The sequence below is a fragment of the Equus quagga genome, chromosome 2 (assembly GCF_021613505.1).
Source record: "Equus quagga isolate Etosha38 chromosome 2, UCLA_HA_Equagga_1.0, whole genome shotgun sequence".
Taxonomy (NCBI): domain Eukaryota; kingdom Metazoa; phylum Chordata; class Mammalia; order Perissodactyla; family Equidae; genus Equus; species Equus quagga.
Window position 1 is genome coordinate 11,732,601 of NC_060268.1, and position 15,165 is coordinate 11,747,765.

At 37.5% G+C, this 15,165-nt stretch overlaps 1 protein-coding gene across 1 annotated transcript in view; it reads right to left on the reverse strand.

Moving 5' to 3' along the window:
• The window catches only part of TTC6 (tetratricopeptide repeat domain 6), a 190,463-nt gene that overhangs the window by 60,619 nt on the left and 114,679 nt on the right, over positions 1–15,165 (reverse strand). Inside the window, 5 exon segments of the mRNA XM_046649970.1 lie at positions 5,144–5,280; positions 6,926–7,098; positions 7,986–8,115; positions 8,427–8,889; positions 14,691–15,064. Coding sequence (XP_046505926.1) covers positions 5,144–5,280; positions 6,926–7,098; positions 7,986–8,115; positions 8,427–8,889; positions 14,691–15,064 — 1,277 coding nt within the window.

A 15,165-nucleotide genomic window follows, 5' to 3' on the forward strand; every position in this document is an offset into this window, starting at 1 on the left:
CTCCACTTCAGCAGCCCAGGGCTCACAGGTTCAGGTCCCAGGTGCGGACCTACACATAGCACATCAAGTACACATAGCACAAGGATGTGGTGGCATTCCACATACAAAATAGAGGCAGACTGGCACAGACGTTAGCTCAGCAACAATCTTCCTCAAGCAAAAATAGAGGAAGATTGGCAACAGATGTTAGCTCAGGGCCAATCTTCCTCACACACACACACACACACAAATTAAAAATAGAATTACCATACGATTTAGCACTTCCACTTCTGGGTATTTATCTGAAGAAAACAAAAGCACTAATTTGAAAAGATATATGAATGCTATGTTCATTGCAGTGTTATTTACAGTAGCCAAGATCTGGAAACAACCTAAGTGTCTACCAATGGATAAATGGATAAAAAAGATGTGGTATATATACAATGGAATACTACTCAGCCATAAAAAAGGATGAAGTCTTGCCATTTGCAACAACATGGTTGGAACTTGAGGGAATTATGCTAAGGAAAATAAGTCAGACAGAGAAAGATAAATACCATCTGATTTGACTTACATGTGGAATCTATAAAACAAAACAAATGAACAAACAAAACCAAAATCATAGATACAGAGAACAGAACAGTGGTTGCCAGAGGGGAAGGAGCTTGGGGACTGGGTAAAATGGGTAAAGTGGGTCAAGAGACACAAACTTTCACTTATAAAATAAACAAGTCATGGGACTATAATGTACAGCTTGGTGACTGTAGTCAATAACATTGTAGAGAATCCTTGAAGCTTGCCAATAGAGTAAATCCTGAAAGCTAACTTTGTATGATGATGGACGGTAACTAGACTATTTGAGGGATTGTTTCTCAATGTATACAGATATCAAGTCATTATGTCATACACCTGAAGCCAATATAATGTTCCATGTCAATTATTCCTCAATAAAAAATTTTTTTAAAAAAATGAGAGATAATAGAAATAAGCCTATTGGAGCCATAGATATGTAGGAGTTGCCACACACATTTTTAAATAACTGCACCTATAATGTTCAAGAACATACAAGACAAAATTGAGAATTTTGGCCAAGAACTGGAACCTTTAAAAAAGAACAAAATGAAAAACCTAGAACCGAAAACTATGACTGGAATTAAGAAACTAATGGAGGAGCTAAATCACATATTAGACACAGCTGGAGAGAATTAGTGACCTAGAAGAGAGGTCAGAAGAAAATATCCAAAATGAATCAGAAAGAGACCAAAAAAAATGGAAGATACAGAAGGGATGGTATGAAACCAAAGGATATAGTGAGAAGGCTTGACACACATATAATTAGAATCACAGAAGAAAAGGAAAGAATGTGTCAGAAGCAATATTAGACAAGACAATGGCTGAGAATTTTTTAATACTCCTGAAGACTTTAAACCACAAATTCATGAAATTCTATGAACCATAAACACAGTAAGAAAAAAGAAAAGCACTCCTATGCACAACACAGCAAAACTGTTGAAACCCAAAGATAATGAGGAAAGTTTAGAAGCAACCAAGGAAAAAGATACACGACCTTCAAAGGCACTGATTAACCACTGATTTCTTCACTAAAAAAAATCTCGATGACACTGAATTGAAATGCATTTAAAGTGCTAAAAGAAAATAACTGCCAATCTAGGATTCCATACTGAGCAGAAAGGCAGAGACAATCTTTAAGAACAAAGGTAATAGGGGCCGGCCCCGTGGCCGAGTGGTTAAGTTTTCACACTCCGCTGCAGGCAGCCCAGGGTTTCGTCGGTTCGAATCCTGGGTGCGGACATGGCACCGCTCATGGAGCCACGCTGGGGCGGTGTCCCACATGCCACAACTGGGAGGACCCACAACTGAGAATATACAACTATGAACCGGGGGGCTTTGGGGAGAAAAAGGAAAAAAATAAAATCTTTAAAAAAAAAAAAAAGAACAAAGGTAATAAAGATATTTTCAAACAAAAGTTCAAATGACTTGTTACTAGAAGATTGGCCCTAAAGTAAAGGGAAATACGGAAGGAAAATTCTTCTAGATAGAAGATGATAGATGCAGGGGAAAATACAAATGGACCAAACACGACAAACATTGTCGACCTGGTTAAAAAACAAGATTCCACTACATACCGTCTTCCAGAGACATTTTTAAAACAAAAGTAATACAAAAAGTTTAAAAATAAAAGATTGAAGAAACATATAACATGCATATATTAGCCATAATATCTGAGAGTAAAATGTTGACATCTTTCCCTTTGAGACTGGGAACAAGACAAGGATGCCTCCTATCAAATTTCTGTTCAAGAATACGATAAGGAAAGAATGGGGTGGAAGGTGTAAAAGGTATAAAGATTGGAAAATAAAACTAGTCTGTTTTACAGATGATATGTTTGCATATGGAGCAAATCCAACAGAATCTACAGATAAATTATTAGATTTCATAAGTTTAACAAGAATGCTATATATGTTACAAGGTCAATATACCTTTATCAATTGTATTTCTATATATCAGCAACAAAAAGTTACAAATAAAATTACACTAAATTAGTACCTAAAATAACACTGAGCAATACCAAATATCCAGGAACAAATCAAGCAAAAGATGTATATAAGTCTTCTTTACAGAAACTATGAAATATTATTGAGTAAAAGGACTTAAGATCTAAAGAAATGGAAGGATGTACCACATGCATAGATGAAAAGACTCAATATTGTTAGGATGTCAATTTTCCACTGTAGGTCTATAAATTCACCGCAACCCCAATCAAAACACAAAGGAGTTAACATGGAAGTTGACATGCTGATTCTATTGGGTTAAACCATATGAAATTGTGAAATTTGACTATTTTGATCTATAAAGAAGTCAATTTTCATATATTTCAACCCAAACCAATATATTTGGAAATGGAAAAAGTCAAGGAAATCTCTGACAATTTTCAAAGATCAAAAGAATTGTTCTACTGGACTTCAAGACGTATTATGAAACTATAGTATTTAAGACAATATAGTACTGATGCAAGGATAGACAAAAAGGCAAAAAAGTGGAAAAAGGGACTCAGAAACAGATGCGTCCATATGTGGATCCTCATTTCTTACAAAGGTAATGCTGCAAAGTAATGAGGAAGGGATAGCCTTTCTATTAAATGTTTCTGGGAAAATCAGATATGCAAATGGAAAAAATGAAATCTGGTCCCTGCTTCACAGTATATACAAAAATTGACTCCAGGTATATTGTAAATCTAATTTTAAAAACAAACAATAAACCTTCTGGAAGATCAGATAGAACATCTACATGACATAGGAGTAGGAAAAAACTTTCTTATAGAATACAAAGAGCACTAACCTTAAAGAAAAACATTGATAAATCAGACTATATTACATTTAAGAACTCTGTTGACCAAAGACAATATTTAAGGAGTGTAATAACAGAATGGCGGGGGGGGGGGAAATTGCCGCAAATATAACCAACAAAGGGCCCATATCAAGAATATATAAGAATTCATGTAAATTAATAAGAAAAAAAAGACAGAAACCCAAGAGACCTGAATGACAAAAAAGGAAATCCAAATGGTTAATAAATACATGAAGAAGGCACAATCATGTTAGTAACTAGGAAAATGAAAATTCAAACAATGAGATAATACTACACTCCCACTAGCATGCTAAAATTTGAGTCATAATAATACCTAGTGCTGCGTGGAACCCACACACACTGCTGTTAGTACAATCACTTTGGAAAATTAGTTTGGCCCTACTGCTGAACACTCGCATCCCCTATGAACCAGACATTCCACTCCTAGTTGTACATCCAACAGAAACAAATATGTGTGTTTACCAAGAGATAGGTACAAGAATGTTGAAGGAAACAGTATTCATAATCACCAAAAACTAGAAACACTCAAATGTCCATCAACAGTAGCCTGGATAAGCAAATTGTAACATGTTCATGTAACTGATTATACAAAATATAAAATGAGCAAACTAGAGCCAAATGTAATAGGATGTAATATTCAGTGAAAGAAGCTAGAAGTGAAAGAATACTACCGTATGATTCTATTTACAGAAAGTTCAAAAAAACAGGCAAAACTAAACTATTAAGGTTTAGGGACACATACTTATGTGAAGAAACCACAGAGAACTACAGGGAAGTGGTTGAAATAAAAGTCAGGGGGTCGGCCCGGTGGCACAGCAGTTAAGTGCATATGTTCCGCTTCTCGGCAGCCCGGGGTTCGCTGGTTTGGATCCCGGGTAAGGACATGGCACTGCTTGGCATGCCATGGTGTGGTAGGCGTCCCACATATAAAGTGGAGGAAGATGGGCACGTATGTTAGCTCAGGGCCAGGCTTCCTCAGCAAAAAAAAGAGGAGGACTGGCAGTAGTTAACTCAGGGCTAATCTTCCTCAAAAAAAAAAAAACAAAAAGAGAGAGAGAGGAAATAAATAAAATAAAATAAAAGTCAGGACAGTGGCTACCATCGGTGGGGAGGCAAAGGCACAAGGGGCTCTCCAGGGGGCTAGAAACGTTTCCTGACCTGGTGATGGTTACACGGGTATTTGCATTGTCCTAAGTCATTAATCTGTACATTTGTATTTTGTACACTTTTCTTGATGCATGCTTTATTTTACTATAAAAATTTTAACACTGAACAAAACTTGTGAGTGAAAAGAAGAGCAAGTATGAATACACATCCATTTTTAAACTTCTTCGAAACAAAACTTAGATTAAAAGAAAAGCAACAAAATAAGAGTTTTAGTATGCACAATAAGGGTGGAAGAATAAAGTTTACCATCCAAGTTACAACAAGATGTCACAGAACCCTATGTGAACAGCTCTTGGTACTCAATGAATACAAAGAATATGAAAAAGAAATTCAAGAAAAACATACAGGCCAATAGTTTAAAAATTGATAATGTAACTAATATTCAGGAAATGCAAATGAAACAACTCTAAATTGTCATTTTATGCCTATTAAATTAAATTACCCACTACTGTTAGGGTGTAGGTAAAGGTTTTCACTCACAGGTTGCACTAAAATTGATTCACTATTTTTCAAGGGCTGTCTGATGTATTTCAAGCAATATTCTTTCCTGAGAATGTATTTCAAAAAAAATAATAATTTCAAAAACTACATCTAACATAATTCTCACCTTGCTTGAGAATTTTGGGGATCTATACCTAACAAGGCTGTGAAATCCTGTGTGGCTGCAATCCAGTTTTCATTTTCATAGTAAAACATCCCACGTTTCATTAAGGCATCTGTTCTTTTGGGATCATAAAAAATACACTACATGGGGTGTGAGGGTAGAGGGGAGACACAAAAACATATCACACAATGAAAAAAAAACCATAAAGTATATAATCCCATAGCAAATTAAGTGTACTACAACCACATTTTTAACTTCAGATTACAAAAGAGCAAACTACTTTAGGATACCAAAACTTTCAGATTTGTATTTAAAGACCATGTCTTTAGAAAGTCTATTATCATCAAATTCTAGAAAGGGGAGGTTTTCTGAAAGAGAAAAACCGAACAGCATATACAAGAAGCCAAGGCTTTGCCCACTAAAATTTTTACTGATAAAACTTCATAAGCAAATTGTTCAACTAGAGTAGGGTTACGTTGGATCTATCACAGCATTTTATCCCAATTAAAGATGATACATATTAGACCACATCACAGCTGAGTCAATCAAATCAAATATGGATTAACCTAGTCCCTAAAACGTGGAAAGAAAGAATTGGTGTTGGCATGGTTCATTCATTGCACATTGACGTACAGGGCAACAGAGTGAACACGTTAAATCCCTGTTTACGCAGTTGTAAAGCTCCGTGCCTTTTGATAGCGGGGGGAAAAATTGAAGCACAAAGATTACCAAATATTTTAAAACAGGAAAAAAAAAAAGCTTGTTTGACCTCAAGTTGCTGCATTAATTTTAAACCATTAGTGCCAGATGGAGGAAATGAACAGAATAGATAATCTAAAATTTCAATATCTTCAAAAGAGATTTTTGGCCACTTTTAGACCAGAAGTTACCAAAACTTAAAATATTCTCTGGAACCAAAAGAATGTCAAGTATGTGGCTATCACAGATTAAGAAACAGGGTGGCTAGTAACATGGAAAGCTAAATTATTTAAATAACTTCTAAATTCTCCATTGTACTAAGAATTTAGAGCTAAAAGGCAAGAGATCAAGGTTACTGTTCTGCTGCAATGAGGGGAATATTTTGCCTGACTCTAGCTTCCAAGTACAATTTAGCTATAAATTCACCTCCCCAAGGGAATTCCCTGATATCACCCAACCAAATATAAATTACCTCCCCCATCATCTTTATCTCCTTCATAGCACTCATCATAATTTGTAATTATATATTTATGTATGTATTTCTTTCTTAAATATCAGTCCTTTAAACTATAGCCTCCACGTAAGCAGGAAACATGTCTGTTTTATTCACCAAGATTTATCCACTACAGTATACAGTGTCTTAGTCAAGAAATATTTGTGAATGAATGAATGAATGAACGAGCCAGTGAGCACAGCTCTTTGAGAGCAGACAGTTCGCTGCAGAAGAGAATCAGCTATATCTCAAGAGTCAAGAAGTGGAAAATCATTTTCTCTATTGTTTGAAGGGAAGAAACAATTTTCAAAGGTTTCTTTAACCACTGTTTCATTGTTCAAGAGGAGACAGCTGAGTTGTCTTGACGCTCCCACACCCAACCCTTTGACATAAATCCATTCATCCACTAATAATAAAAAACATCATTGACATGGTGTTAATATCAATTCCAGTAAGGAATGCTGTAGGTCATAATCTATAGTAAATTAACTTTGATTATATAACCTATATGAAAGAATCAACAATTTCTGTATTAAGATGAGAATCTTATGATTTAAAATACATCGATGGTAGCTTTATGTGATACAGCTTACTTTAGAAAAGTCATCAATGGCCAACACTTTGTTTGCTATTTCATGCATCTCACCCCTCCTGAAATACATATCAGCATCCATGGGCTTACACTTAATTGCCTGGGTATAGTTTAGAATTGCCAAAGTAATGTCTTCTTTTCTCCTGAAAATTTCTGCCTTTGACAAATATGCCCCTAATAAAAATTAAAAAGGTAAAATTTAGTGTCACAGTCCTTCCATTACCTACAATAATTTTAAAAGATTAATCCCTCTCTCTCCAAAAATGTAGTCTTAGGATAATCTTTATCTATTATACTTTCTTAATCATTTAAGATTTTTTTTTTAATTTCAACGATGCAAAATTTATTCTCAAGGGCAAGATAAATACTCATTTATTGTTAGAAGCACTTTCAATTTCAATTTGAAGTGACAAAAATTACCTGTTACCTTTTCGTATGTCTGAAACATTTCATAATCTTTTAATGTTCACAATAAAAAGTAAGATTTTGATACCACAAAATTTTATGGACTTTTACAGAGATCAGCATAGATCAAAAAACATTTATTAAGTTCATGTTATATTCTAGGGGTATGTTTGGGGTGCTGGGGACAAAAAGATGACTATGACATTTTCTCATTCCCCAAAAGTTCCATGTTCAGTCGTTCAAGTCGGTGAGAGGACGGTACATCAGGGTAAATGTATAGATTTCAACCAACTGAGAAGTCTTAGGAACACTACAACTCTAATTCAGAGATTCATGGTCAGGAAAAGCTTTGTGAATCACTTCTATAACTAAAATTTTTAAGTTCGTATTCTTCTTGTAGGATGAGCAGTAAAGAACCAATTTACTGTAATGTATACCAAGTACATTAGCATTTCAAATCATGATGAATATTTTGAAAACGATATAGGATCATAGAAGTCCTAAGTTTACAATATCAAGAATACAGTTAACTTAGGAAACTCACAACCATTTTTGGAGACTTATATCTATTGATTTATGTATCTTTATAATATCACTAAATGGTCAAAGCTTAAGTAAAGATGTAAGTAATAAAGCCATCTGCAAAGATAACCCACCTGCATTATTTTTATTATGTTTGTTTATATAATTCAAGTCATCCAAAGCATCATTAATTTTGTCTTGGAAAAGATAAATGAAATGTCGGTGCCAATAGGCATTGAGAAACAATGGCTCCAAGAGTATAGCCTAGAAAATATATGCATAAATTCAACTAAAGTTGATTTATTAAAGGAAGATATGCTATCAAATAAATTTTTCAAACACTATTGATCCCAAAGTCTTTGTGTGTGTATAGCATAAAATAGTAACTCCCAATCTGACAAACAAAATCTAGGGTTTCTAACATAAATTATTTGAAAATGCCAATAATTATAATTTCACAATCCCCACATGTATACTACAAATATTTATTGTTCAAAATTCTAGTAAAAATTATCTATATAACTATAAGGAAGCATAAATTGTTAATATTGTTATTTTGATTAAATAAAACTTACTGCCTGTAGATCATTCATGGCACTCTGTAACTTTCCCAGTTTCCTGTAAATAGCTCCACGCCTACAATATGAAAATGCAGGATATTTTGTCTTATCATTTATTTCTTTAGTCAAGATCTCCACTTCGGATTCGTAATGTTTAATGACCTCTAGAGGAAGATCAGACTTCAAAGAATCGCTCAATTCTAGTTTCAGTGGTCCTTTCACTCCTTCAGCTAGCTCCTTATGAGCAGATATTTTAACAGCTTTCTCTGCGGTAGTTGTCTTCTGACGTTTATGCTGAGAGAACATCCCAAGAGCCCATGTTCGAGGGTTGCTATTTTCTGGAATTCCTCCCTTACTTTGGGCAAATTTGTCAAAATTTAAACACATAGGTAGGCTGGGACACTGATACAGACGTTCATGTACTGGGACTTTGAGCGAATGTTTCTTCTGTCCAGGAAGGACTCCATGAGACATTGATCTAGGTTTTAAGAGAGTGATTTTTAAATTACAGAAATATAATTATTTTTATAATCAATAAATCAACTCACCCACAAACAAAAGCACTATATTCCTGTTATTGAAATAAAATTACATGCTACTTTTATGCAACCCAAGTACTCCTGTTCATTTATTAAAATTGTAACACCATATGAAGAATCTCCGTAGAGTCTACGGAAGCAAAGACTGTTACTAAGGATGAATTCTCCCTAGAGTACCGAAACAAGGGATCAGAACTCCTTTCGAGGTTAATTTACACCCGCACCCCCAACCAGAGGAATTACAATGGAGAATGCAGGAGATAAAACTCAATATGAGAAAGGAAACACCATCCAAGAGGTTGGATAGGACATGAAGTTGAGGAAGCAAGAAGGAAAGATTGAACTCCACAGCAGCCTACCAAGAGAACATCCCAGCCTTCACCCTTCTTTAGCAGGCTATCAAATTAGACTACACGTAATATGCTTTCAAATGCTACATTTCTAGGATTATCCTCCTCAAATTCTCCATTTCCCACACAGATTTCATTCAGTAACATTTACCATATGACCGGTACTGTACTAGACACAGGAGATAGAATAAACACATTCTTTTGGAAGAAAACAAATGTAAACCCCATCGTTTCAATAATATTTACTGAGTGCGTATTATAAGAAAGACCTAGTGCTAAACAGTCAGAGAATAAAAGTGAGAAAAGTCAGCATCCTTCTCTTCCCTAACTTTATGACACTCTCCACTCCTCCCCACATTCTAGTGCAAGCTGCCATCTCTCTTCTGCCTAGAGTACAATAACTTCTTAATTCCCCGCTTCTGCTCCTGTTCGTCGTCTCATCCATCCTCGACACGGCAGCCGGCATGTTTTTGCTTTTAGCAACTGTAAATCAGATCATGTCACTCCCTCTAAAAATGCAAATCAAGCTTTTCTCCATGGTCTAAAAGACTCTACATGATGTGGCCACAGCATATATCTCTGGTAACACTACTCTCCTCTCCTAGTTTTCCAGCCATATCATCCAAGAGTAAGCCTCAAGGCTATTGCACTTTCCAGCTCTTGTGACTGGCTGGCTCCTTCTCATGGCTCCTTCTCAATACATATTTCTGATTAAACATCACTTTAGAAAAGGTTTTTATGCCAGACACATTTTGTTTCCACTTCCACATTCATCTCTACCCTTCTCTGCCTCGCTCTCTGCCCTGGGGCACTAATCTGTACAGACTATGTCCACAGGATTGCTCGCTCTCTGTCTTCTAAGTATGTCCAATCAGGAACCCTGAAGAGGGAAGGAGGAGAGTGATGTCAAGGTATTTATTCCTCTGGCTCCTTGCTGAAGGGTTGCTTCAAACTGGCTATGATCTTTGACCAAAGACCAAGTGACCAAAGATCACTGCTTCTTGCAAGGAAACCCTTTCTACACAACTCTTTTCTTGCGGAGTCGAGTAATCACTCCCTCTTTTTGTCCTCTCAGACTTAGGGGTAGAAAATGGCTCTATTGTTTCTAGCCCCAGGATACTACATTATCATTTGTGGTTTTCCTGTGCCCTGCCATCTTCATAAATTGCCCCTTTATTATGCTTTCTTAGAATTATCCTAAATTGAGAGTACTATCTGCTTACTAACCAGACCCTGACTGATCAAGTAGTTGGTACCAGAGGTGGACCCAAGAAATACACACACAAAAGGAGCCTGGGATAAACTTCTTGCTGGGATGAAACAGGACACAAGTAATCCATGGTATGTTGTGGTATCAAAACTTCTCAAATTATCACCAGTGTTAGCAGGTGATATTCAGGTGGAGGGCAAGGCAGCGGGAGATCAAGCAGCTACCACTTAGTCACTAGGACAACATTAATGATTATAAAAATTGTGGACTCATTTGACTTCTTTCAGACCAAAAGAGAAGGTCCAGTACCTACTAAATTCCCAAATCTCCCAACTTTTGAGCACCCAGGTAATGAAGCTACTAGGAAAGGAAGAGGAAACTGAAATAGGGGAAGCCAACATTTGAGCAGGGACGAATGAGGCTGAGAATTTTGAATCTCCAAATTCCACTCATCTTCCCTTGACAGAGGAGACTGGCTGAGAGACTGTGAGCTTCCCGAGTCTGAGAAACTCAACTCTCTCCTGCATAAATATCCTTCAATGACGACACTGTGACATTGCCGCATACGCTGTATCAGATCTGATTGAAGCACTTCCCCAAATCACTCAGCTGTGACTTCCTGAACCCTCTCATGGAGCTACATCCACTAGAGTCCCTCACTCTCCTCCGTGAAGCTGGCCTTGGATCGGTGGCTGCCAGCCCTTGCCAGTGCAGCCTTGGCTAGAACTTCCCTGGCATACTCTGAGTGATTCTCAAACTTTAGCAAGCATCAGAGTCACCTGGAAGACTTGTTAAACACAGATTTCTGGTGTATCAGCTGGATATGGTAGACACAATTACCACACTAAACCACAGGGACAGAATGCTAATCAGAGAATTTTAACCCACAGGGATCTGTGGCAATAACTAAATGACTACAGGTCCTTAGACATGAGCTAGATGGGCAGCCTGCTCAGGTGTTCTTTGACTTACATAGGTGAAAAACTTCTAGGTCTGGGCGTAAGCCTAACCAGCTATAGTGGGGGTTCACAACCTCCTACTCAGCTCTCAGACCTAAGCCAGTTCACAGCCCCAAATCTCTCACTTGACAGGAAGGCCAGGCCTGGTCCCACTGAGAAAAGATCCTGCAACATGGCGTGGCGTATTCAGTGAATTTTTCCCAAAACCTTCCAAAGGTCTGGGAAGGAGGAAATGCCCAAATCTTCTGGGGGGTACTAGATACTGACTCTAAACTTATGCTGATCCACAGATAGCCACTGTGGATGCCACTGAAGTCCATCAATCAAATCAGGGAATTATGAAGGTCAAGTGAAATAAATAATTCTGACCTGAAACCATCTAAGAGTGGATCTAGTGAGACATGGACTTATCCCACAATAATTTCCCTAGTCCAAGACTGTGTGATGGGAATGAATCCACTTAACAACATAAATTATATGGTGAAGGAGAGAATGGCAGTAAGGGTCAAGTGGAAATCTCTGGCACTGCCTCCATTCCATTCGATACCACCACCCATCAAGACAGTACACCAGAAAGACCATCAGGGAAATTACAGATGAGTGGCACTAAAGAAAGGATGTAACCTCCTGCTTGGGAGAAAATAAATTCTGCCTCTCTTGGAAATGTAGTGGCAGAAAAACGGGCCAAGAAAACCAGGACTGAGACCATAGATTTGTTTTCAGGAGTTGGTTGAATTTGGAAGTTTTGATAGTGGAAGTTAGGACTAAGGTCAGTTATTCTAGAAAAGGGCCCAAGGAGACGCATTCACAGGGATGGACAGCCATTCGCAAAAGGGCTAGCCTGGATCTCAGAGCAGGCATGCTACTCAGTCCTGGAAGGCAGGATGCTTGCGGAGATCCAAGAGTCCAGCAATTCACAGAAGTCCAGGTAAGAGAGAAGGCAGTGGGTATAAGGGAGCCAAGGCGGGCCAGGAGCCACCAATAAGCACGGCTTCCTGCTGCGTCACTGAGCTGCTGAGGAAGGTCTCCAACAGTCCCTCACTGGCTGGTCCATCAGTATTGGGCTCAGAGACCAAAGCCAAGGGAAACTTCCAGAGAAACGGTGAAGCTGCAAAGTTGTTGCAGACACATGGCATCCTGCTATGACCTAGCTGAGGGGAGAGGCAGGAGGGGTACCCTATTGTAAAGGGACTGAAGGGAAGTGTATGGGTCTGGGTCTTGAACCAGCCCAAAGGGCCTGCACCGGGACTTACTTTCCACAGTCAAGATTTGACTTGATATATGAGTATGTACACCGTCTGCTCCTAACCAGGAAAGGGAGCCAGCCAGAATGAGTGTGATTAAACAAGCTTAAAGGTGGGATAGAAAATGGTAAAAAGGATATTTCTGTGTGAACCAAGTTAAGATTCGTGAAAAAAGATCTCAAACTGTAGGAATAAAACCATTTTTAAAGTTGCTCCATAAACTTGTTTTAAAATAGCAATTATTTCATAGCTACATTTTCGTGGTAAATTAATTTAAGTTCAGATTTTTGAAAAAAAGGAGTTAGGAATGCCGTACTAACGTGTTATCTTAGATAAATACTCCCACAGTTTGTTTTACTTTCTCCACCAGAAGTCTCATCCTAGGCCCCTGTTCCACCTGTTGGCAGTATATACAAATTTCAAATTCAGTTATCAAAAGGCAAAAACCTCTTTAAATGGTGAAACTGCATGATCAAAATGATAAAGGGTGAGAAAGCAGTAAAAGACCCCACCAAAGTACTGTTTCATTTGCTTACATCCTTTCTAGAGATAGAAGCCACTTTAGTCATGGCCAAAAATGGTGCTCTGGGATGGTGAAGATGCCTAGTACTTTGAAGTCAGAAAATGTATCGAAACTGTATAAGCAACCTTCTAGTTCTGATCTGAAACATTTGTCAACTTAGAAAAACCTACCCCAAGTCTTCTAAAGACAAGCTAACAAAAAAGGTTTTAGATATTACATTTGTTGCAGGGGAAACAAGCACAAGTAGAGCGCAGAGAATTCAGGACTTGCATGGCATCCCCACTAGGGCTGGTCTCTGTTCTACTCTGTCACTCACACTTACATAGAGTTATTCCCCAGTCTTTCAAGGGACAGTGTCACCCCACCAAAATACAATTAACCCTTTTTCAGAATCAGTAAATCTTTACAACAATAAAGAGAACAACACATTTATGATTCTCATCACCAGCAAAGTCTTTACTTTTCAAAAGGGCTTGAGTTTAATAAAATGTTTTGTCATCTGAGGATATCTAAAAAGAAATAAAGCCCAGAGCTTTTTGGAAACTGTTTTGCACCACACTTGGGTTATAAGAAATTTATGTTCTGAACACTTAAATATGAACCTTTCTGGAATTTCAGTTATTGTTATTTTAGGTACTCCACATTTTTAAACATGCTAGATACGATTACCTCCAAGTAAGGAGAAAAACTATTTCTGTATGTTGAACCCTCAGTAAGGGCTCATAACATACAAAAAACAGTTTGTCTATCTAGATTTATTACTCAATTCAATAGTTTAAAATATGAAAACAGTTACATTCCAACAATTCATTTCAACTTTTGAATGGGTGGTATTTGTTTGGAGCAGCAGTTTGCTCTTTGGTGCCAAATCCCTTCAGAAAAATAACTTGGTAGTTTTTTTCTTTTTTCTTTTCTTTTCTTTTCTTTTCTATGGTGAGGAAGATTGGCCCTGAGCTAAAAAATCTGTTGCCAATCATCCTCTTTTTGCTTGAGGAAGATTGTCGCTCAGCTGACATCTGTACCAATCTTCCTCTACTTTGTATGTGGGATGCCACCACAGCATGGATTGATGAGTGGTGTGTAGATCCGCACCCCGGATCTGAACCCACAAACTCCAGACTGCCAAAGCGGAGCATGTGAACTTAACTGCTGTGCCCCAGGCCAGCTCCAGGTAGATTTTATTTCTTCCCATTGAAAGATTTCATTTAGCCATCAAATTAACTTAGTCTCACTTCATGTCCTTAAATCAGCCCCACTTCTAAATTATAGTTTGAATCATTCACATATTTATATTATTAAATATCTATATATCGAGATATAAGGAGTTGTCCTTTAAGAATTCGGCATATTTTCAGTGCAGAATAAAATAATAACTCAAATGGGTGAAATTATAAAGTTAAGGTGAAAACCATGACGTATTTCTTAAACTAAAACAATTACTGATGAAACGAGACCTTGTAATAGTTTTTGGAGGCTTGGACAACTCATCATACACCATCGTAAGTTTACTGAGTTTCAATCCTTTCTTCTGTTTCAACTTCTTTTTCTTGGGATAAACAATGTAAGTAATGCCAGCTTTCCTAGATGCTTCAATGAGAGAGTGAGAGAGCTCTTTCACACTGCGCTTGGTCTGCAGGTTGTCTAAGATGGTATCTATATTTTCTTTCACAGAGGTGCGTTCCTCAGTCTCGCTGTGCGCAGTCATCTGACGCTCCAGCTCCCTTGCTTTCTGAAACATCACCTGCTTTATATTGCTCTGCATGTCATCCTTAATCTCTAACGGGGCTATGGTCTCCTCCTTCCTCAGTTCAACTGCTGACTTTACTCTCTTATTAACGAGGATACAAAGAGGCAGAAAAAACACAAAATCAATTCAGTTGCTACATTTAAAATAATCTAGTTTTGATTACTATTAACGTAGTTTAGTCA